The sequence below is a fragment of the Gadus chalcogrammus genome, chromosome 20 (assembly GCF_026213295.1).
Source record: "Gadus chalcogrammus isolate NIFS_2021 chromosome 20, NIFS_Gcha_1.0, whole genome shotgun sequence".
In the NCBI taxonomy this organism is placed as follows: Eukaryota; Metazoa; Chordata; class Actinopteri; order Gadiformes; family Gadidae; genus Gadus; species Gadus chalcogrammus.
In genome coordinates this window covers 3,332,103-3,354,699 of record NC_079431.1, presented here as the reverse complement: position 1 = coordinate 3,354,699, position 22,597 = coordinate 3,332,103, and the positions used below count along the sequence as shown (strand labels likewise).

The following is a 22,597-nucleotide window of genomic DNA, read 5'->3' as shown; positions in this document are numbered from 1 at the left end:
GAGCGGATTCGGGAGATGAATGCCTAACGGCATCGCACCAAAGTTTAATAACATCTAGAATCCCAATCCGTCACAGAATGTCACCCGTCATGTTTTAATTAAACTCCCCGGTTGATTGATTGAGTGCGTCGCCCCTTGTGCGTGCGTCCTAGCGTGCGTGATAGTTATCAGACATCTTCCGCCCATAACAGCAGTTTGCTGTAGTGTTTTCAGCTTCGGGGAGAAGGCATGTAACATGTTACCTAGGACCGCATCGAGCCAGGAAGTTCAAATGTGCAACAAGACTTCCCTCCTGCACTCCAGATGTGGAATCAGTCACCCAACCTAACCTTTTCTTTTTTGGGACTACATCCCAAGAGATTGAATAAATCCATCTGTTTATATCTGTATTTGAGACTTAATAGGGGTCTAAGCTTCATATTATTGATGAACAGCTTCCTGTTTTGAGGGTAAGCTACACATCAGCTATGGATACAGCTGTAAAAAGTTATAAAAGGGAAAGTCTTATGTTGTATCAAGCTGGGTAACATCTTTCAAGATGGTGGCCGAAAATAAACAATGAACCAGTGTCACGGTTCAGTCTCAAGCAGACGGACAGTAAAAATACCTCAGATGGATCTGTTATATTATAAACACTCATTAAACGGTCGCCTAATATCAGACCGTGACAAAGCCACTTGACCTAAAATGTAAAAAGTAAAACGTGATGACCCCATAAAGACAGAGATAAGGAACACCTGGCATGGAAAAACATAATAAATGATTAATCAGACGCAGGCTAATGCTGAAGGCCATGTGTGTTTAACACTCGTATTGTGGCCGACCCTGATAAAGCATTACACCGCGAACACACAACACACAACGTCTTTAATAGTAGATTACCCGCCACTGTTCTCCCCTTTCTCACCGCAGCATCCCAGCATGCATTTCACCCCACGGGCGCCATGCCAACGGTGACTCTCCTGTTCCCATTGTGTGATTCTTGGGCCACTCCTGCTCTGGGCCACTCATCGTGTGAGCGAGCAGCAGAGAGACACCGGCCCGGGTCTGGGCCTTGCCCAAGCCACGTCAGCCAGCACCACCTGTTCCCAGCGCTGGAAAAGCCCCTACCACCCGCAGTTATGCGCTGGCCATGCCATAAAGTCTGCATGCATGCAACAGTGAAGGCTATTGTGCCGAGGTATGGCAACCACGTGAAACATTGGCAAGTTATTTAATCCTCCGTAAATGATTTGAGGGCCGTCACGGGCCTCTGACTCCCCCCCCCCCCCCTCCCCTTGTCGCGCTGTCCTAATTATAGAACTAGTTTTAAGCAAGCCGGACATTTAACTGTCATTTTTAATGCAAATGTCCCATTTGGCTGCGAAACTACGAGGAGCTCGACAGATTACAACGACGTCTACAAATTGAAGCTTAAGATCCGCATTGTCCGCGCGACGGTAGCGGAGGGGAGAGAGGAGGACGCGGGGCACCAGCCATGCCACCCACACAGTAAATGATTGTGGAAATGCCAAAGAAAGGTTGAGGAACAATGAGTGAATTGGCCCAACGGACCGGGACGGAGGCCGCAAGACTCCGCTCACACAATCATCTGACCACCGCCACCCCAGTGGAGGCATTCAAACTCTGCTGCCAGTCTGGTTGTCAGCGTGCATGCAGACGCGCACGCACCCCAACACTGGCCCATGTGCTGCCGGATGCGATTGGTCCCCAGGGCGGCTCATGTTGGACTCAGTTACAGCTAATTGGAGGGGAAGCATCCTGGGGCTTCAACTCCGGTCCAACGCTGAGTCCAAACTCCAGCAGACACACTCAATCCTCACACATGTACTGTAAAGCAAGCATTGTGCTCGTCGCAACTCACGGCTTAACACGCTTGGCCTTTAGCATGCGTGTACGCAGACACAGACACACATTTTAATACACAACAAACCGATGAGGGCATGTGACACGGCGCCGAAGCGACACAGCGCCGGCGACGGTGCTGACCGCTCGTAGCCCGCCGGTTCTGGGTGCAGTGCCAGGCTCGGTCCCGGGCTCTCCGGCACATAATGAGACGCTCTGTTCCCCCGGGCCGGCTGCACAGAACCCGGCTACTGCCCACCCTCTGCTGCACAGACAACCACCATTGTCCTGGTGTTTTAATGAAGAGTCAACATGAATATTCAAGGGGATGACAGGACAGACATTGGGCTGACTGGACGGTCGAAAGGGACACAGGGAACACCTCCTCCAGGTGCTATCACGTCGAGTCGGGTCGTGTGCCGAGGCCCCGTCCTGGAGCAGACAGCACAAGGTTGTTTGAGTGTCTTCCAGCCTAAAAAACGTGCAGATCGTGGCCCCCTCTTCAACAAAGCAGCTTAAAGCTAATCTGGAGCCCATTGAGAGGACTAGCTATCAAAACAGCTAATTCTATGTTGCCCATATGGCCCGCTCAGACGAATAACATGAACAAACCTCTCCAGTGCACTGATACCCAGTCCCTGTGTTGAGAACCTTCTGGCCTCCTGGATACAGACCAGGGACTTTCTAGATGTGGTCGCGAGTCTTGGTTCCGTGAGGGGTTGACGGTAAGCCGAAAGCCCATTCTTGGGTAATTTCGCCCGCAGTCCACTAGGACCGGCTAATTACATGACGCTACAACATAAATCAAACAAGTTCCAATATTTTATACAATGCTGCTGCAGTCTGCTGCATCTGGTGTTTAACCACTTTATTGGCCTCCACTCACGACAGTTTGCTGTGAAAGGTTGATTGATAAAGGCAATAACCACATGATATAAAATCGTATCGAGAATACGTTTCAAGTTTGTGTAAATCACGCATGTCCGCCGAGAAAGGTTCAAACCCCAACATCTTCCATCTTCCTTCTCTGATCCAAACCAACTCATTGTCTTTGTAGCATCGCTCCTGTCTCCCCGATGCTATGGTAACCCCTACAGAGACAGAAACCTGCTGACATTCCCCTCGTCCCCGGTGAAACCTCATGTGAAACCTCATGTGAAACTTCATGTGAACCTACATACGTTACAGCAGGAGGGACAGCGTTCAAGGCCACTTTCTCATGTTAATAACATGCAGAGAAAAACCAAGATGATTAGAACTTGGAACACAGTGTGCGTTAAAACAAAAGACGGTATGTTATGTTTACGCACACATCGAAAACTACTGATTCCCTATTCAGACAAAGCACATTTTTGGGCATATATTAGATCTTCTTTCATGGCCAAGGGCATGTGCCAAATAGTTTCTCTTATCACGGTCGAGACCTTGCATTACAATTAGCCTGTGTCTTGTTTGAAACTCAGCTTGAGCCCCAAGGATTTTCAAGACGCACACTTCAATAGGGGCTTTTCATTTGGTAGAAACCGATTTAGCCGGAAGCTTGAGTTGACTTTTACAGTAATGTGTGTCCTCCCAATAGAGACCCATCTCCCTGTTTTCCGAAATTCAAGTAGAAAAATATTAACCTTAATTAGGATTATAAAATAACCCCCTCTTTGTGAAGATAACACAAGAGGAATATTCTCTGTGCCAACCACAATAACTTCAGTAAATCCCAAACTACCGCCCTAAGTCGTTATTTTACCAGGCTCTTATTAGGAACTGTGGGTCTAGTAGTGGATTCCAACCACAGGAAGCATGGTAACGAAATCAGTGCTCCGCCAGACCCCAGCCTAGCAACCCCAGCGTTGCTACACAAGAGCCTAACAGGAAGACACTTGAGCTTAGAGCTGGGGATTGCCAATATGTCTCGAACCCAGGGGAGCGCTCCAGTTCAGGGGAGGGGCCGTCCCTCCAGGCCTGAGTCAGTCCACCTTAATGCAAGTCGAGGTCTGGGAGCCAAAAGGGTGCTCCGTCAAAGAACTACGTCACATTTGTAACTTCGTCATACGGTGCAAAGTCCTGTAATCCCAAATGGTCTCCCCTGTTATGAGTCAGGATCTGGATGGAGATCAATCCGTTCAGGCTGCCAGATCAGCCCTTATGTAAACACCCAACCCCCGGTCGCCTCAGCCCGGAGTCTAGGAGACTGACGGCACTGAACCAATAGGCCTTGCGACACCTGTGTAGTAGACAGGAATAGTAGGAGGCAAACACATCAGGAAAGAAACAGTGCACCCACATCTGACACCAGATCTGAGGGGGCTGATTCAAACCGTCGAGGGAGGTAAACGGGTCTCTGCAATGTCATTTTCTCTCCCACCAGACTGTCCGTTAATGTTCTACCTGCCACTCAGAATGAGACGCCCACCTGTGTCTAAAAAAACCTGGTGACCATCAGTGGGTGTTAAGGAAATAGAACTTCAAACAGACGACCGCACTGGCATAGCACCTGTGGACAATCACGTTCCGTTCAGGTCACACACATCAACACATCCAACCGTGGAATCCAAGTCATCATATACGTCTCACACCAGCAACACGGTCACGGGTGGCCGGTGTTTATATCCGACCTGAGGGAAATATGGGAGCGTCCAACTTCTGCAACACCCTATGAAGCCCATTCTTCATCCCAATACAACTCCCCCCAGCGGCACCACTAAGCCAGCTGCCCACGCATGATAAATCGCTGCCCGTCTGGCCAGGTGGATCGAGGCAGACCTTCAAGCGGCGGGCTCGCCTGCTAATCATCTCCGCTGCCACTCGCTAATTAAATCAACGGAGCAAACAGCCAATAGGCCCGACATGCATCGCGCTTTAAAATGGAAGAAAATAACACAAGGGCTGTGAGTTGTAGCACTAAAATCCTCCGGACACCTCCTGGCTTCCATCAAGGTCCAGAGAAAAGCCTTTGGTCTGAAAGCAGGCGTTTGAGAGGAGAGGATTCTGAGAGGAGGCAGCCAGACAAGCAGATCTCATTCATCTTTTTCTCTCTAGAGCTCAGCTATAGGTGTTGTTGATGTTTTCCAATTGAATCAATACGTTTTGAGATCATGCAGAAAGTACGCCACACTCATTTGCTATACTTCCTCATGAATGTATTTGCTCCAAACCCGTCCCAGGGTCAACAGTTGGCCCCTGGTCAACAGCGTGGTCTGACAGGTAAATGTTATTTCCAGACAGTAGACCTTATTAGAGTAGATTATGACGAGGGCCTTAGTCTCCTGTCATGTTAACCCCTGCTCGGAAATCCGACAGCTCCCAGCCACCGAGGATGGAATGCATTAGGCTGACCTGCGACCAGAACATGACACAACTGGAACGCTGTATGTTTGCGACTCCTGACACGACCTGATCCAATTTTGGTAAGTGGCTAAGGAGCTGAAGGTCTGAGCCACTGCATCTCTTAAGAAAACAGAGCCAGGTCTGTGCCAGAAACGGACAGCTTAGGGAGGTTGAAAATAAAACAACACAAGCCCTGAACTGTATTGCTGTTTCTTCTCCAATCGGGGAGATGTTTACAGCAACAAAGCTGGAAACCATCTTCTAGTAGATTGGCATCAATCTGCTGTCTATTTTCGTGTTTATCAGCCGGACATGCCATTCGAGTTTGTTTCATATTACTGTCACTTTACAGAATTTAAATAATTGCAACCGTCTTACACTATGTGTAGGTCGTTAGCTCACCCATTGATGTCGAACTGGAAATGTGGCTAATCAGCAATAATTTTCCTTTGTTTGTAATGGTAATGGCTTGTATGCCGATCTACAAAGCTGTTTGTTTCTGACTGAAGAATGTCAAACTATGAATGACAAGCCTTTGCAGACACCTGTAAACACCCTCATATAACTGTGAGCTTTAAGGTACCCTATAATTAGTTATACGCCTATACATTATTCCAAACAATAGAAATGTAGAGGAGGAAGATCCACTGGGATTAGTGGGTGGATGTTCTGAAAAAAAACCTCACACAAGTCACAAAAATAACCCTTTCATAGCCAGAATTCTTAATGTGCAATATGAGCGCAAATTCTAAATGAATTCAATAGACTCCGGGCAAACCAAAGGGACTTGTTGAATCTAGATGGAGTACTTTGCCTTCTTGCAGCCAACGTTACTTTTCCAATATTGCTCTGACCATCGGAACAACGAACAAGTACTTCATGCCTTCATGTCATTTACCAGAAAATAAAATACGTTCTATAACTTTCTACGGTAAAAAGAGGGGAATCCCGTAAAATGCAATATGCCGATCGGTCCAACAAAGAGGCAGCGTGTGGGCCAGCGGTCCAGACCCAGACACAGCTGTCCCCAGCTGCATGAGGCTACTGGTAGGAACAAAGCTTTGATGGGAACCACAATGACAAAGTTGTGTTACTGATGCCTTACCAGCACGATTGCAAATCTCTCCTCCAGTTCACTTTGTTCAGGCATGGGGAGCTTCGAGGGCATATGGTGACCCCTGAAGTCGTTGTGGTGATCCATACTCCCTGCGTTCCCCATCGTTGCAGTCCTCCCTGGTGGACCTCTCAATGCGTAAAAGTTTCCGTTTTCACTCCACAAATCGTCTCACGGGTTCAGTGTTAAGTTGTGTGTTTCGTTTTTCCGTCGGTGTCTTTTCGGGGTCGGGGCAGTTTAACGTGAAGCACATGTGACGAGAGCCGCACACCCGACTGTGCGTCCTGCGGGAGACCTCGTGAAGAGGTCGGAACTCGGGAAACTTCTTGGACGACCTGCGGACAGAACGAAACGCGTCCCCGCTATCCGCATCTTGCACAACTACGGCTCCACTCCCAGTGGGGAATAATGACGATGTGCATGATTCAGGCTTAGCAATGCCCGTCTGAGAGCGAGGCTAGTAGCTAATCCCTCCTAGTGCTGACCAGCTAGTTAAGGGGGTCCACGCACACCGCACACAATCACATCCCTCTCCACAATGAGCCCATTCAGAGACAAGCCCCCTACTTGGGCGTGCCAAAGCCCGTCACTAAGGAGACGGTGTTTTGTATGTTGCATTGTGGTACTTTGAGTCCATTGTGCGTCAATAAATCAAAAAGTCAAGATTTCATTAACACAAAATGCTGTTTTATTTAAAACACAAAGGTATATAATCCTAGGGTCACGTTTTTCTGCCCCCTTTAGCCATTGGTGGGATGTAATTTGATATCCTGACAGGGTGGGGTCCAAGTCTCCACATTAGTCACATGAGGATGACATCAACAACACATTGGAGAAGATCCAGAAGTTATCCAGATGCGCAGTGGTGTGGCGTTATTCACTGGACTCTGGAGAAACTCAACACTGGGCGTAAGTGAGCGCCATTAGGGATACAAGCACAGCTGACGCATTTCACATTATGTACCAAATGTTGCAGATTTTCGAGCAATAACCCTATTTTAAATGTCAGAGTGCTTGAGCTGTGTGCTCTACTGTCACACCAGACCAAACTGGCATGGTTGCATATAAAGTCTACACTTTGATCCACCGATGCACAGGCTATTCACCTGTTGGACATGGGCGCAAATGTAATGTCTTTGTGCTTAAGGTCCATGTCGCACTTGACGACTTGCTGAAGTTTTTATAAAAGGTGTCTGAGAAACCATAAACATTTTCAAAAGGTCAAAAATGACCCCACTGCCAGACCATTCAAAAAAATGAAAATAAACGTATAATCCTGATACATTTGAAAGTAGATAAACCGGTTACAAGTTAAACATTGAGAGCAGGACCCTATTCAGCCGTGTGTGATCATACTACCAAGTCAACAATCGAACAGTACATCCATGTACAACAGCGCCCTCTAGTGTACAATAACATGCCACATTGTGAAATAACGTTTTTCAAATTAAAGTAAATCATGTACCAAATGTTTCATCACCTATTTATCTACAAAGCTTCAGTTTCAAATATACACTACACATGTGCACTAACTTGGGATACATAAATGTAATGCCTTTGGATAAGGCAATTACGTTTATAACAAAGCAGTACTGCAGAGTATAGCAATGACCACTTAAACACTCAAATTCAGTGGCACTCCCCTTAAAATTAGGCAATTTATTAACAGCATTCAATAGCGCTTGCAACCGGGTGCTGCGGCTTGAGGGATTGAAAGTACTCTAGACATAAATGATATATCAATGCAAGAGGCTAAGTACCAAACTATATTTATTGTACACAGTAAAAGGACAACAAAAAGAAAATGTACAATTATCTGTGAAAGATGTTAACCAATTCCCCCCAGCCTCTGAAGGCCAGTCCGGCCTCAGCCATCGGTCAGACCAGTGTGCCAGTAATGTCTTGACAAAGAACTCAAGAACTCCCAAAAAGAGCAATGCGTCAATGATTAGGTTGTAATGTAGCCGATCATGTGAACAACTTAGATTTTAGTGAATGAAGCCTGTTGGGGATAGAGGACTTGGACGCTGGGGGGGGGGGGGGGGGGGGGGGGGATTCCCTTTTTTTTTTATGGCCAAAGGACTGAGGGGGCATGAAAACACAAGTGAACTTATCCCTGCTCCAACGTGACGTAAAGCCTTTAAGTAGTGGGATCGAACACCCTGACACTATACTGCTTCATTCGGAAAGCTATTCACGTAACATTTTTGGTCCGGGTTACATTAACATCGTTTATAATCACTCCACTCAAGGGGAGCGACATAATTGAGGTCAAGTGTCCATATACATACTTCTCTTCTGTTCCTATAGTTAAAAATGGAATATGGATAAATCTGACATTAGTTTGACTGTTGCTCCTTAAAAGATGACCAACATGAGTTGTATGTATACGTTTATATATATATATATATATATATATATATATTTTAGGAAATCCAACATATCTTTATCTCAGCTCTCTTCCACCCAGTATACCGAGGGCGCAGTGCTCAGAACCGCAGAGTTTCACCGCAGGTACAGAAACAGACACTAAGTGGGCGATTTCATATTAATCTTAGGCATCGCTAACGGACCTCCCTTTGTGTTTCCCTGCGGGCCAGCTTGCTCGTGTCTGGAACATGTCATACTAGATAAATAGTACACACTACTTTAGCATTTTGAACACGGTGGCAATGTTAGGATCTTGGCCACAACGAAATATCCCTGAATGAATTATAGAGCTTTCAGTTTGGGTGCGGGTAGAAGAAGGAAGGATCCAAAACAAAAGAAACAATGACAATGAGAGAAGAAGAAGTCGCTCTTCCGGGGGTCGTGTCCTCTGAGGTTCGTCCACGGTCCTCTTAGGAGAAGGAGCCTCCCGTCTGTTGTTGAAATACATCAATTGTGTCTTCGTCCTCCATCTCCAACTGAAAAACACACAAATAAAACGGAGGCTCGGAACACAAACATAACAACACAACAGACATCCCCTCAACATCCATAGGGTATTATTTTAATCTGGCCTGTGACAATACACATATGGCCTTCAAGCGCCTTTATATGTGCATTGCTTCGGATGCCAAATTTATAAGCATCGGCCTACAGCACAACAGCAATGTGTGGTGGGAGTATACCTTGGTACCCTACCCACATCCATTCATCAAGACAGGATGTAAAAAGCCAGCGTTGCCATACAAAACACCTTATAGTAAGAGCATGACATGTTTAGGTGGACCTAGATGTCGACAGCTGTACATGGGGGACTTGACACTTAATTTCAGTTACCGGAGAAATACAACTGCAACATAGAATCACTATGATAAAAGTAAAGGTCATTTATTGCGGGACCATTAAGTATTAACAAAAGGCTTTTGCGATACGAAAAAGCAGAGTCAGTGAGAAAACGTAAAACATAAATCGCACCACACTTCCCTTGCCGTTGACGTCAGGTGAAGAATAATCGTATTATCTAGTAAACCCGCTACGCTCAGCTGAGAAAGTAGTTTATGGTCCCCAACAGCGAGGATACATCACCAGGCCCTAGCTGCAATGACCACCCACTGGGCTGTGGCTACTTTAAAAAGGGAGCAATGCTTGCATTCTACATGCAAACCACAACGACCGGGCAACAACTGGTGCTTCACCGTCCCATGTGTTAATACAGCAGTTTCTTATTTGAATAATACGCCTGCCTTGGGGTAAACTGTCAAGCAATAGGTGAAGAGCATCACAATCAAGTGCAGAGTGGCAAGACAGTACTGACTGGGGTGATAAAATATCTAAAGCTTACACAATAACAATGCTCTTTTACAGGTTAAAAGTCCTTAATTATTGTGATGCAAGTTTCCTTTGCCAATAGTAACCCTGATCTTACTATTAAATGAATAAAATAAAGGGCTGATAAAATGTGCGAATAAAATGTTTGGCCAAAAGTTTGACACCGTGGTTAACGTTCATCCTTGAGCAACTATTTTGAAACATAGACTTTGAGGCAATTCAACGACAAGCCATTGGAAAATGTCCATCAGTGACTTATCCGAGGAGTGGGCAATACATTCAACAACATTGCGGGACATGACAGAGGATAAAGAGTGTTTTCTGTCATAGGGCACCAACCTGTGCAGGGGTATCCGTCTCGTTGATTGGCTGTCCATCAAACCTAAACCTTATCTGACGAATCGCCAAGCCCTGCAAAACACAAGACAGACATGTTCTCAAAAACCAAACATGAAACATCAGACAAGGAGCTGGGGGAAATGTTGACATTCGGTTATTGATTGAAAAAAATGCAGCAGAAAAGGTGGCTCTTGAGTTTTCACTCGCCAGCCAAGTCATGGACTACATGACTTTAGTAGTAGACCCACCTGTCGTTCGCAGTATGCCTTCATTAACTTGCTGAGCGGAGTGTGCCTTTTGATTTTGAACTGAACGACCGACCCGTCTTGACCCGCTACTTTAAGATTAATATGGTCGTTCTCCGTCTTCACACCTTCCTGGAAAAGCACACACAAGCTCAGCATCCCGTGCACCACAACCTGCACTGAGGACCACCTACAGAACCGCACACAGACGAAACCCCTTGAGGTCTGCTGCAGAGGTGCGCACACCACTCGCCTGGTGCTGGCTGAAGATGCGCACCCAAGGCTCTCCATCGGACTAGCATAGCAAGCTAGTCCGTGGTTAAACTGGCGCAGAAAGGCACAATGGCGCAAAGAAAAACACTACAAATCGTTCATTTATCAAACATCCTTTCTTCAGCAAACGTCAATATAGTTGATAATGTGTCAGACAAATAGTTTAGAGTACAATGAAACCATCACAATGCAAGGATGTTCGCATATAAAAGAAAGATCCGCACATTTGTCCACCTTTGTGATGTCGGTCTGCCCGCTCAAATGCTGCGCTATCTGAAGATGGTTGGCTAGGCTAGGTTAGCCACAAAGCTCACGTTAACTCACAAAGGACAGTATAAAACAATGATTACACATGCACAATAGTTTATTTCATGGCAAACCAGCACTAACCTTTGGCTTCTCTTCAGACATTGTGCAGTTTTTCCCCGAGACCTCACTTCCAATGTGAAAACGGATTGCTATCCAGGCAGCGGGCAGTGCGTTAGCGGGTCTGCAGGCGGCTCTTCCTCGGTCTGTTAGGTTTCGACCGGGAGCGCGCACATTACGAAATTGTGATTGGACCATTCCATGTCACGTGTTTCGCATTTTTCGGGAACGTGGATACGTGTGCGCGCAAGCACATGTTCGCGTGCCCGTGGAGTCAGAAAAAGACAGGGACTATTTGCACAACTGATCATTCTAGGTTCGAACACACTGTTCATGTAGAAAATTCAGTTGTTTGCAAGTTTGTTGTGTCAAGTAGATCAAAGAGACACATACCTTCATCATACTGTATTGATGTGGTACAAAATACTTCAGAACAAACCATGAACATGTCAATGATGATCAATCTAAAAGTGGATACAAACATTATTGGACTATAACATTAGCACAAAAGTAAATGATAATGCAAGGTTAATTTGAAATAGCATTTGCAATTCACAATAATAATTGCTAATACTTGGTTTACTAGCATTGCGCAAAAGTGAAGTCAATTTAAGGCTTTACTCTTTTTGATAATGAAACATACAGCATAAAAGAAACAAATGACTACAGTGGAAAACATAATCACATGATATCTATGTAAAGAGGCAATATAATGAAATGTGATTCAATGGAGTGCATTTTCAATTTACAAGGTTTAACATCACATTCTTTATCTGTCATTGGCATGAAATAAAAATCTAACATCACAGTCTAACACATTCTACTTGATAGGAACGACAATCCACAGGGACCTAACGATGCAACATCACAACAATTTCTGATTAAAGACACAATAGTTATTGAGATTATGTTACTATTGCGTCTTCTTCGCCTGGATTGTTTCTTAATTTTCATCCATGCGTGAATAAGGATTCCCCTTTGTAAGACCTATTAAAAGGGAAACAAAATTTCATTAAGAGCCCTGTGAAATATTTTTTAAATTTTAACTAGCATTTTATATAATTTATTACATCCTACAAGTTCCGATGGGTGACTGAACTATGACAAAGTCAGATGCCTCCAGTAGGGGGCGCCGTTAAATCATAAATTATTTAAGATCACATTTTAGCACCTTCGTCTGTTAATAAGTATACTGTTGATAAGAAAGGGAGAGTGTAATGTTTTCTTAAAAAAAACAAAACAGGATTCATGCAGATGAAGGTTTCTTACCATATTTCTGCCTGACTTCTTCGTGACGCACATTCATCTCAGACTTTCTGTTACATAAAAACAAAAGGCACTTGTTAAGATCAAGGATGTCTGCAGGTTGAAGGTGACCACTGCAACTTGTTGATAACGCTGACCGTATCTGGAGTCAAGCAGTACCCAGCACTCAATTACCTCTCATCCTTGCGGGCCTTCCTCGCGCGCTCCTGTTGGGCCGCTCTTGCGTCCTGTCGCTTGTTCCTGGAGTTCAACATAATCCACACAGTGAGCCGCTTAAAGGAACTCAAAAGTCCAACGGGACAAACGGGACTTGCTTGGCAGTTGGCCTCACAAGCAGAGACATGCTCAGAGTCTCGTAGCGTATAACAAAGACACCCACACAGGCAGGGATCTAACACCACGTGCACAAACACACACACACACACACACACACACACACACACACACACACACACACACACACACACACACACACACACACACACACACACACACACACACACACACACACACACACACACACACACACACACACACACACCGTACCTAACTGAATAAACCATTCCCATTCGAATCACTAGTGAAGAGTGCATTTATGTTCAGCTTGAAGGTGGATTAGCGGAAATTAAACCCATCTTGAACAACAGTATCTGAACTGAGCCGAACCTGGGTAAAGGCTGATGTAGGCTGACAAGCAACAATAGGAGTTCATTGTGTTCCTTCTTCTTGGCTGGGGAACTGAGCCAAATTACAAAGTACACTTAGCCTTGTGACTCGTGAGCCTGGTCACACAAGCCCCTCAGCTGATTTGATGAAAAACGAAAGCGGTTTAATTCACTGCTTACCCGATTTTTTCACATTTACAGCAGCAGAAACAGCAAACCAGGATGGCAATGATGATGATGCCTGCCAGCACTGACATGGTAATGATCAGACTCTGGAAGTTGACTGAAGATGACACCAAACGTAACAAAGAGGGGACATGGGGGACATCATTATTACGACATTGAGGGAAAATGGGACTTTGAGTGATACATGAAGAATACGATTTTTGTTTGCAGGTCAGAATCTTCTTGTCTTACCCCAGCAGAGACCCCATCGTGCATTATTTAATGGACACACACTGGGTTTAGGCAGGATGCTTCTCACAGGGTAGTCCACACATTCCTTCGTTGACATGCACCACAAACACTGAAACAGACATACAAATGTGCTCCTTTTATTTTCATTGAATATTGAACAAAGGCTTCTACGTTATAGTGACATTTATTTTGTATATATTTAAGTATTTCTTTACTTACAGTGACATTCTTAAGGCAGTCTTCACAAGTTGTGTTGGACTTTGAGGCACAAGGGACTGAAATTGGAATTATAACATAATAATGTGAGCTTATTCACAGCAGGGCATGGCTATGACTGTTGTCATGTAATAACCCCTGCTGAACATGTAATAACCCCATGTTCAGCAGTATTGTGAGTAAAACCAAGTGGAACAGACACACTGAGTTTAAAGCTGAGCATTTCGCATCCAGTTGCGCAAATGGCAATTTACAGAGACACAGATTTAATTTATTACAAAATCAAATGGAAGCTAAATTTATTTTGTATCGTGCGGGAAAAAAAATACGAATCGCAATGATCCGGTTAAAGGGAGAAACGGGTTTGTTTTGGTCACGTTTTGATCCTGAGGTAAACTTGTGACCTGAGCCAATAACCAGAGGAGAAGCTAAGTGGCTAATGAAGTAGCAACAGAACTCACCTCCCGGAGGATCCACGGTCTGCGAGTCACCGCTTCTGATGCCGCTCATGGCGAAGATCAAAACTAAAAACGGTATTCTATACATTCCGGACATTTCGGGATTTGGCCAAAATTCTATCACTAAAGTAAAACTTTTGAGTCGCGGATTTGTAAGCAGCTGAAGAGGGGTGGATACCTTCCTTCTTTTTCTTTTTTTCTTTTTTATCAAGGTCTGACGTCACGGGCCCCAGGGGCCGAAGGAAGGCTTTCACAACTCTTATTTCATGCTCAGTTTCATTTCCTCATCCACACCACAGTGAAAAAACAACCACAACCAAACTGCTTAATGAAATACAATAATTTATTAAAGCATATTTAAATTCAGTTATAAAACGTTGTCTTTTTGTTCAAAACAAGCATAAGGAACAGTCGTGTTTCAACGGCAGGGAAGTCTCTGGAATGGCCGCCGGCAGCGTTACCAGAAAGCCTCCCTCTAGATCAGAGAGACTGGAGAGAGAGCAGTGGAAGACGGGCGGTGCTGTGACGTTAGGTGAAGACAATCTGTACAGTCTTAGTGGATTTCATTGTTATGGTGGGCAATAGCTTGGCAAATGCATGTTTCCCTGCTTTAACATCATTCAGAGTGTCCCAGACTTCCTGACATAGATTAAACATTCAACGAGCACAGCCAGCCATAACATTGGGAGCTACAGCCTGTTCGTTTGAGACCTTATGACATTCCATTGATCACTTTTATGCACATACACTTTTGAGCACGTTTACATCCAATGTTGCATCAATCGTGGTACAATTTAGTTGTATCCGAGAACACACAATTCATTCAGAAATCCGTACATAAAACAGCATCATCACAATTAGTTTCTGTGACTGTCCTCACAACATCGGTGCTTGTGAATTCTCCCTGCCAAGCTCACCCTCTCCCGTCATCAATAGTCCACATAATAAATAAGCCACACAGACACTCGACACTATCTAAAAACAGACAAGATACATCCTTCAGACATGGGGTAGCCAAGCTGCGTCATGCTCGCTCCTCAGTCCTCAAGTAACAGCTTCAGTCGCAAATCATTTCAATGACCAACTCCGTTCAAAAATATAACAGATCAATACTGAGAAATAGTCTAACAGTAACGTTACACATACAAGCGGCAAACAGTTGAACAACCATTTACAGTAAATGGCACCTTTCGTGAAACGCATTGCCCTACAGGTTGGATTCCTCTCGTCTCTGCAAATGTATGAGAAGGCAAACATTTCCATATCTAGAAACATGGTATTGCCCCCTTCGTACATTTGTAAATGGCCATATACATTGACTATTTAGTCAAAAATGGTGGACGTTGGAAATGTACTGTGAAAACCCACTTAAGGCAATAAAGTGTAGATGCTGTTCTGTTCTTATGATGTGGTATCGCCCGTTTACCTGAGGGACTCTAAACTACGGACAGGGACTTAAAGGGGAAAATACTAAATGATAGTGAAAGAGCTCATTGCTTTTTACAGAATTGTCCGAGCATGTTATTTGATTTGTTACGCATGGTTGACGTTGAACATATAAATGCACGCTTGGTCGAATTCCCACCCTGGTTTAAGGTTTTAAATACAAAAAATTAAAAATACTTTTGAAGGACGATGACTACAGAAGGGAACTGTAAGCAAGATAACAGCTACCACCAGTGTAAATAACATGAGTAAGCGTCAAGGATATTCAAAACTAAGCCCGTATCAGATGAAGCAATACCCTGTGGAGAAATTAGCTTATAGTTGTGCAGACGCTAGCATTTTGTGTGTTGCAATAAGCAGGAGTTATTTTTGTCTTTCTGTACAAACTTTTGCAACCATTCTTCATATTGCCAAAGTTCGACAATATGGTTCAATGGTCACTCAAAGCTCTACGATTTTCTTCTGCAAGTGATTTTGCTTCGGGTCTTCCCTGGTCTTTCCCCCCATGGTCCGGTTGGGTCTGGTCCTGTACCGCCCAGGTACTGTCCTGTCCTGACCATCACCGGATCCAGTTGGTTCCGTAGCTCGACACAGATCTCACGCTACAACGCTTCTTCACGATCATGTTGATGTAGGCCTTCATGATCTTGGTGATCTCCCCGACCTGAGACGCACAGAAAACCAGAAAAATTAAGAATCAAGATGTTCTAAAAGCAATATAGCAATCAATGTCCCCCAGCAGAACATCACACGTGTGGCGTTGAGCCCCACAACGATGTGAACGTACCTGTGGCGTCTCAAATAACATCTCCCTCTCATCCACGGTGATCTTGTAGGTACAGGGTTGTGGAGCGCCGAAGAAGACGATGTGCTCGTACGGGAAGGTCTCAAGAGGTTTGGGGTCTCCTCTCTTGTAGACCGAGATGTTCTCTGCACTCACACTGAGCCACAGATCGTGAGGGAAGCCTCCCTCTTTGCACTGCAAAGACAACACAAACAGCCCCGTCAAATCGACTCTCATGTCAACAACACAGGCTTTTTAACTCTCTCACACACACACACACACACACACACACACGACCAAACATCAAACCCAGTCTCCTGGGTCTTTACCTCCACATCAAACAGCGTGGACCCGTAGCCGGGCCACTCCTTGATGATGGTCATGTACTTCAGCATGGCTTGGTGCTGGTCGAGCCCCCGGATGCGGGACCACTTCTCCAGGATGCTGGCTCTGGTGGCCGACGTCTCCTCCTTGACCCACATCTCCAGCATCTGCTCCTCCTCCATGCGCTGCTTCTTCATGGAGCCCGTCTTCAGGCCTCTCCGCAGGGTGCCCTCCAGGAAGCTGGTCCTGCGGCGCTCCAGCGTCTGGCCCGTCTGGCCCGCGGCGCCGGCCCCCGCCTTGGTGAAGTGCAGGATGCGGCTGCGCAGGCGACCCATGGGGTACACGTTCTCCAGGGTCCAGTTGACCCGGGCCTTGTCGCCGTGGAGGAACTGCAGGCGCAGGGCCCCCAGGTGCTGCAGGGTGTCCTCCGGGGCGGGGAAGTGGCCGCTGGTCAGGCTCTCGTGCGCCTGAGGGGAGACCCGCCAGGGGAGGGTTTAGCGCCGGGAGGTGGACCTCACCTCTGGAGGGCTCCGTGTGAGCATCCCTACGAGTGCAGTGTGACTCACCTGCTCAAACATGAACGCAAACTCCACGCCCTCCTTGGGCATGCTCTCCACGTCGAGGAAGCAGTAGAGTTTGAAGTAGAGTTTCCAGTGTCCTTCGTCCTCCTCTTCCTCACTGCCAGCCAGTCTTATGGGGGAAATTATTCAAATGATTAATTGAACTGCACGTTTGTCGTTTTAAACTTTCCATCTTAACTGGGCGGCATATTTGACTCAAACAATGTGATCTCTCGGGCGACTTACCGCTCAAACTTAGCCAGAACGTCAGCAACGATCACCCGGCTCTCCACCGCTCGGTCGATGTTGTTCTTGTGCTCGAACAGAGCGAACATGTTCCTGCTGTCCTCCATCGCCAAGCCTCTGATCAGCTTCTCCACCACCTGAACATCAGGGCATTGACGTTAGTCAGACAATAAATCGCAGTTTAAACTTTGGCATTGCAGTGTTTTTGAAAAAAGCAGAAAATACGGCTACGAAGGTTCAACATTTATTAAGTAAGCAGATGCTTTTATCTAAAGCTAATTCAGATAGAGGAAAATCTGAAATTAACAGGTAGGGCTTAGGCATCTCGCTCGAGGGAACCTGCAGGTAGTCTGCAGACATTGGGAATCAAACCCAGCACCTTTCAACTCAAACAATCATAGGACCTACATTATCCGGCTCCTACACACATGAACTTTGTGCAAATGAATACCTTCCTTTACTGAAGGGATGTTCTCCTGTCTGTGCAGGAACATGAGATGTGAACCCATCCACAGCCTATCTACAGCCCGGTCTACAGCCTACCTCTCCAGCAGTGGTGTGGGAGTTGATGGAGATCTTGCAGGACCCCCCGCCGTGGCAGTAGACTGTGGTGGTCATCTCCTGTCTGGTGAGGAGGGCGACGATCTCTTCCTGGGAGGGAACGTACTCTCGGCACTTGGTCTTCTTTAGCGACTCGCCGATGAAATGGGCAAACAGTTCGATCTCTGAGCCAGGAAACAGCTCCTTAATCCTGTGGGATCACCCAAGAGGAAGAAGTTTATAAAGATATGTGAAGGGAACACAGGCGAGGTATATTCGGGTTAGTTGTTGCGATATTTGTTTACAGACTCTTAAATAACGAGGAAATCAGTAAAGTTAAATTCCATTCTATATTGACCAAAAATACAGCAATAAAGGCCTCTCTAAGACGGTAGCAGTTCCGACTGAGCTCTGACACGATACCTTTTGAGGTGGAACTTGAGGTAGCGCAGGATACCCCTGCTAGGGAGGAAAGTGCAGCCCATACAGGTGAGCAGGTGCCAGTGGGCGCGATTGGCCAGACTGTTGGGTTGGGGAACGTGATTGGTCTGTTTGATCAGCTGACAGTAGACCTCGTCTCTGAGCGGCCGCAGGTCCTGGCAGGTCTGCAGGATGCCCTGGATGATGGGCACGGGGTCCGACACCGCCTCCATCTCCTGCAGGGAGTTGAAGATCTTCACCGCCTCGTCCTGAAGGCTGGAGTAGCCCTTCTCCTTTTGCACTGCAGGGAACGGACACAGACACAGGTTGGACTCCAAAACACACTGCCGGAGGTTCATTACATTTATATTTTACATTTAGGTGGATTTTGCTGACGCTTTCATCCAGAGCGACATACACCCATTCATTCACACATTCACACACTGACGGCCGAGTCAACCACGCAGGGCGACAGCCAGCTCGTCGGGTGCAGTCAGGGTGAGGCGTCTCGCTCAGGGACACCTCGACCCTCGGACACTAGGAGGAGCCGGGGAATCGAACTAGCAACCTTCCGGTTTCCAGTCAACCCCGCTCTACCTCCTGAGCTAGTGCCGCCCCAGGTTCATGAAACTCGATACTAGTGTTCAACGGTGGATTGAACACCAGGCTTCTGCACTTACGATGTACACTGACGTCTCCGTAAGGCAGTGGCAGGAGAGGGGAGTGCAGGGGATGCTGGGTGTATCTCAGGATGGGGTTCCTCCAGTAAGTCTGCTCCACCGCCTCCACGTTCAGACTGCTCTCCTGGGGATGGAGGGAGGAGCGAGAGTCATCCAGCGGTTCATAGATCATGAACTCAAAATCGTAAGTTGTAGGCATTGCTGTAGCATGCAGGTAGCAGGAGGAAGCACTTAAAAAGGTTGAATGTTTATCATTCAATTATTACTAGAGCTGTCAGTTAAACGCGTTATTAACGGTGTTAACGCAAACCAAATTTAACGGCGTTAAATTTTTTATTTCTTTTTCTTTGGCTCAAAACAAAGAAGCAGTAGCCTGACTGCTATGTTCAAATGACATTTGTTCAAAGCAGTCGTTTAATTGCACTATAGGCTCTTTTTTTGTATCGTCCTGTTTTGATCAGTGTATATGCCAATGTTGTTATCAATAAAAAATCATTTGCACAAGACAAGCCGATGCACTTCACCATGTTGATAAGAGAATTAAAATGAGAAGAATTATGGGACAAAAAAATCAAGGGATATTTAGCATAGAAAAATAATTTGCGATTAATCGCGATTAATTAGAGTTAACTATGACATTAATGTGATTAATCACGATTAAATATTTTAATCGCTTGACAGCTCTAATTATTACATTTAATTGCGCCGGGGAATCTCACACAATCCCACAGAGTAATTCAATCATTTGCTTCCAAGGCATTTTTGTAAAACCTCAAATGGGTACAAAATGAACTGCAGTAATTCAGCAATTCAAACACAATCGGATCAATAACACAAGGAGCACTTGAGGAAGAGTAGGAAAGCAGAGTAAAAGAAAAGGTACACTATGCACTCACTCCACTATGTGGTGCTGTCAGCCCAATAGACAGATAATGTGCATTACCATTCCACTACTGGCAACGGCTGTGTGTTTATACATTCCTATTGGACCGAATCCAAACACGGCTTTGAGAGTCTGACAAAAACATTAGCAGATGAACAGCCGGCCCGAAAACATATTATTCAAAGAGGTTGTCGAATAAGAATGGCATAGTGTACCTTTAGGCAGCATCACAAACACACACACACACACACACACACACACACACACACACACACACACACACACACACACACACACACACACACACACACACACACACACACACACACACACACACACACACACACACACACACACAATATTTAAGTACCTCACTTAAGAACTACATTGTCAGCAACCGGGTTAAGAAGCTGGCATGGATTCGAGTTGCCAAAGAAATGCAAATGAGAACCGGTTAAATAATGAGTGAATTCAACAGGCGTTACTGGGCAACCATCATGATGGGTGACGTTGGGTCGTGTGCTCTGCGAGGGGTCTCTACCTTGATGTCCCTGATGAGCTGCTGGGTGGGGGTCTCGATGGGCACCTTGCTGTCGATGGCCCCCTGTATGGCGGACGCCCACCTCATGGCCTCGTTCAGCATCTTGGTGTACAGGCGGTACGAGTGCTTGCGCCCGTGGACGATGATGTTCCAGTAGCCTGTGTGAGGTCAGAGGGGCGTCAGACCGATGGGTCCATTCTTGGCAGTCTGCCCTTCGACACGTCATTCAGGGGTTAAAAGGACATTACACAAAGGAGAGACGTGTTCTACATTTTCTTTTTTATATTTTAGGGCTTTTAGCAGACGCTTTTATCCAAAACACTTACAACGGTTAATCCACAGTCACATACGGAGTAAATCATGCAGGGCGATAGCCAGCTCGTCGGGAGCGGTGTCTTGCTCAGGGACAACTCGACACTCAGATAGGAGGAGCAGGGGATCGAACTAGCAACCTTCCAGTTAAAAGTCAACCTGCTCTACCACCTGAGCCAAGCCGAACACACGTCCGTTCCACGTTGCACGATCCTTGTTTCAGCCCAGTGATTCTCAAGGCCTCGGTGAGTTCCTCGACGTTCCTCAACGAGACCTCTGGCAGGAACCAGAGGAGACCTCAGAGCATGTGTGGAAACGTACCGCTCTCCTTGAAGACCTTCTCGTCGGGCTGGACGATGGAGCAGAGGCTGTTCAGCACCAGGGTGCCCAGCTTAGCACCATTGCGCTCCGAAGTCTTGTAGTAGTCCAAGGAGCTGGTGGTCAGGACGAACCAGCGCTTCTTCAGCTTCAGGGACGTGCTCTTGGCGCCCGATTTCATCTCTTTGTGGAGCCAGCCTAGCGTGAGATTTTCAAAGTAAAAGTTGAAAAGAAATGTCAATGTTAATAATATTAAATAAGTTCAGCAAATCAAAGTAGCACTACAGTGCAAATAAGCTATCTTTGCTTACATAAAGGTCATAGATCCAATTATGGTTTCTGTTGATAGTAAACGCATCACTTGCTGTGCTTACTGAGCATTTTAGACAAGAAAATATTTACAAAACACCAAAGTAATGTGTGTGTGTAAGCTTTCAGAGTTTAATTCGATTTAAGTAAGGAATGAGCTACTACGGGATAAAACGTGGTTGGTGATTCGGCCGAGGTGAAGCCGATGTTGCTTACTACGGCTGAAGTACATTATTTCCAATATTTTTATTGAATTACAAACATATACCAATATTCCTCCACTGTGTTTTTAACCACATTCATTTTTTGCTGTCACGGAAACATCTGTTCGATAGTTTTATTTAACAGTTGATTTAAATGTTGGATTTGTAGTGCATTGATTAAAAACAGTTAAAAGTCAGAAGTGCGAAATAATACACGCACTTGGCATGTCAACGACCAATCAGAATCAAACATTCAACACATTGACTTTAACTTTAGACTTTATTGTCCCAAAAGGGAAATAATTTTTCACATCACAAGTACAGGTAAGAACCGCACACCGACGACAGTTACCAACAAACGGACAACAAACACAACAAAAATAGCATGCCGACAGACATTGTGGTATAACAACAACCAAACAACCAAATCCACTGACCCCGGACCAGAAACTCCTGGCCGTCGACCCTGGCGTCTCCCTTGGGTTTCTGCAGCAGGCTGATCCAGTGGTGCATCTCTTCCGCCATGTCCGTGTTGCAGTGGATCACCCGGTTGGCCGTGATGATCACAAAGGAGTTGGGCCTGGGAACACATCGGACCAGCGGTGATTATTGCAAATGGAATGCATTTTTTATAAAGCGCTTTTCTCACCAGTGGCCACTCTAAGCGCGTTACAATATCGCCTGACATTCGCCCATTCATGCACACATTCACACACCGACGGAGGTGTCAGCCATACAAGGCGACAG

At 45.8% G+C, this 22,597-nt stretch overlaps 3 protein-coding genes across 7 annotated transcripts in view; all 3 read right to left on the bottom strand.

The window, feature by feature from the left end:
* The window catches only part of LOC130373007 (formin-like protein 2), a 48,777-nt gene extending 41,946 nt beyond the window's left edge, over nt 1-6,831 (bottom strand). For all 4 annotated transcript variants that reach the window (XM_056579198.1, XM_056579199.1, XM_056579200.1 and 1 more), the window contains exon 1: nt 6,275-6,831. In XM_056579198.1, coding sequence (XP_056435173.1) covers nt 6,275-6,388 — 114 coding nt within the window. In that variant the 5' untranslated portion in view covers nt 6,389-6,831. The remainder of the gene's footprint in view (nt 1-6,274) is intronic.
* Nucleotides 6,832-6,990: 159 nt separating this feature from the next.
* LOC130373145 (small ubiquitin-related modifier 3-like) lies at nt 6,991-14,493 on the bottom strand. Of its 2 annotated transcripts, XM_056579413.1 has the most exons (8): nt 14,288-14,493; nt 13,830-13,885; nt 13,611-13,719; nt 13,374-13,476; nt 12,703-12,768; nt 12,532-12,578; nt 11,287-12,249; nt 10,666-10,755 (listed from the first exon to the last, which is right to left on the bottom strand). In XM_056579413.1, exons 1-7 carry the CDS (start codon nt 14,379-14,381, stop codon nt 12,206-12,208), a joined length of 519 nt encoding a protein of 172 aa, XP_056435388.1. In that variant the 5' UTR covers nt 14,382-14,493; the 3' UTR covers nt 10,666-10,755; nt 11,287-12,205. The 2 variants fall into 2 exon arrangements, with proteins under 2 accessions (XP_056435389.1, XP_056435388.1); XM_056579414.1 differs by lacking the exons at nt 12,532-12,578; nt 12,703-12,768; nt 13,374-13,476; ... (1 more) ...; nt 13,830-13,885; nt 14,288-14,493 and adding exons at nt 6,991-9,189; nt 10,379-10,450 and having other exon boundaries at nt 10,627-10,755; nt 11,287-11,478.
* A 107-nt stretch (nt 14,494-14,600) lies between these two features.
* myo10l3 (myosin X, like 3) overlaps nt 14,601-22,597 on the bottom strand; it is a 72,416-nt gene continuing 64,419 nt past the window's right edge. Inside the window, exons 31-41 of the mRNA XM_056579415.1 lie at nt 22,288-22,430; nt 21,342-21,536; nt 20,709-20,866; nt 19,285-19,408; nt 18,608-18,905; nt 18,188-18,395; nt 17,645-17,781; nt 17,405-17,528; nt 16,844-17,305; nt 16,518-16,709; nt 14,601-16,394 (exon numbers count right to left, since the gene is read on the bottom strand). Coding sequence (XP_056435390.1) covers nt 16,290-16,394; nt 16,518-16,709; nt 16,844-17,305; nt 17,405-17,528; nt 17,645-17,781; nt 18,188-18,395; nt 18,608-18,905; nt 19,285-19,408; nt 20,709-20,866; nt 21,342-21,536; nt 22,288-22,430 — 2,146 coding nt within the window. The 3' untranslated portion in view covers nt 14,601-16,289. The remainder of the gene's footprint in view (nt 16,395-16,517; nt 16,710-16,843; nt 17,306-17,404; nt 17,529-17,644; nt 17,782-18,187; nt 18,396-18,607; nt 18,906-19,284; nt 19,409-20,708; nt 20,867-21,341; nt 21,537-22,287; nt 22,431-22,597) is intronic.

Bases quoted from the DNA above. Each gene is read 5' to 3' on its own strand.
- LOC130373145 (XM_056579413.1), bottom strand. From the start codon at position 14,381: ATGTCCGGAATGTATAGAATACCGTTTTTAGTTTTGATCTTCGCCATG. The intron at 13,720-13,829 runs GTAAGTAAAGAA...TGTCTGTTTCAG, and splicing joins ACTGCCTTAAGAATGTCACT to TGTTTGTGGTGCATGTCAAC. The intron at 12,250-12,531 runs GTAAGAAACCTT...CCCTTTTAATAG, and splicing joins AGAAGTCAGGCAGAAATATG to GTCTTACAAAGGGGAATCCT.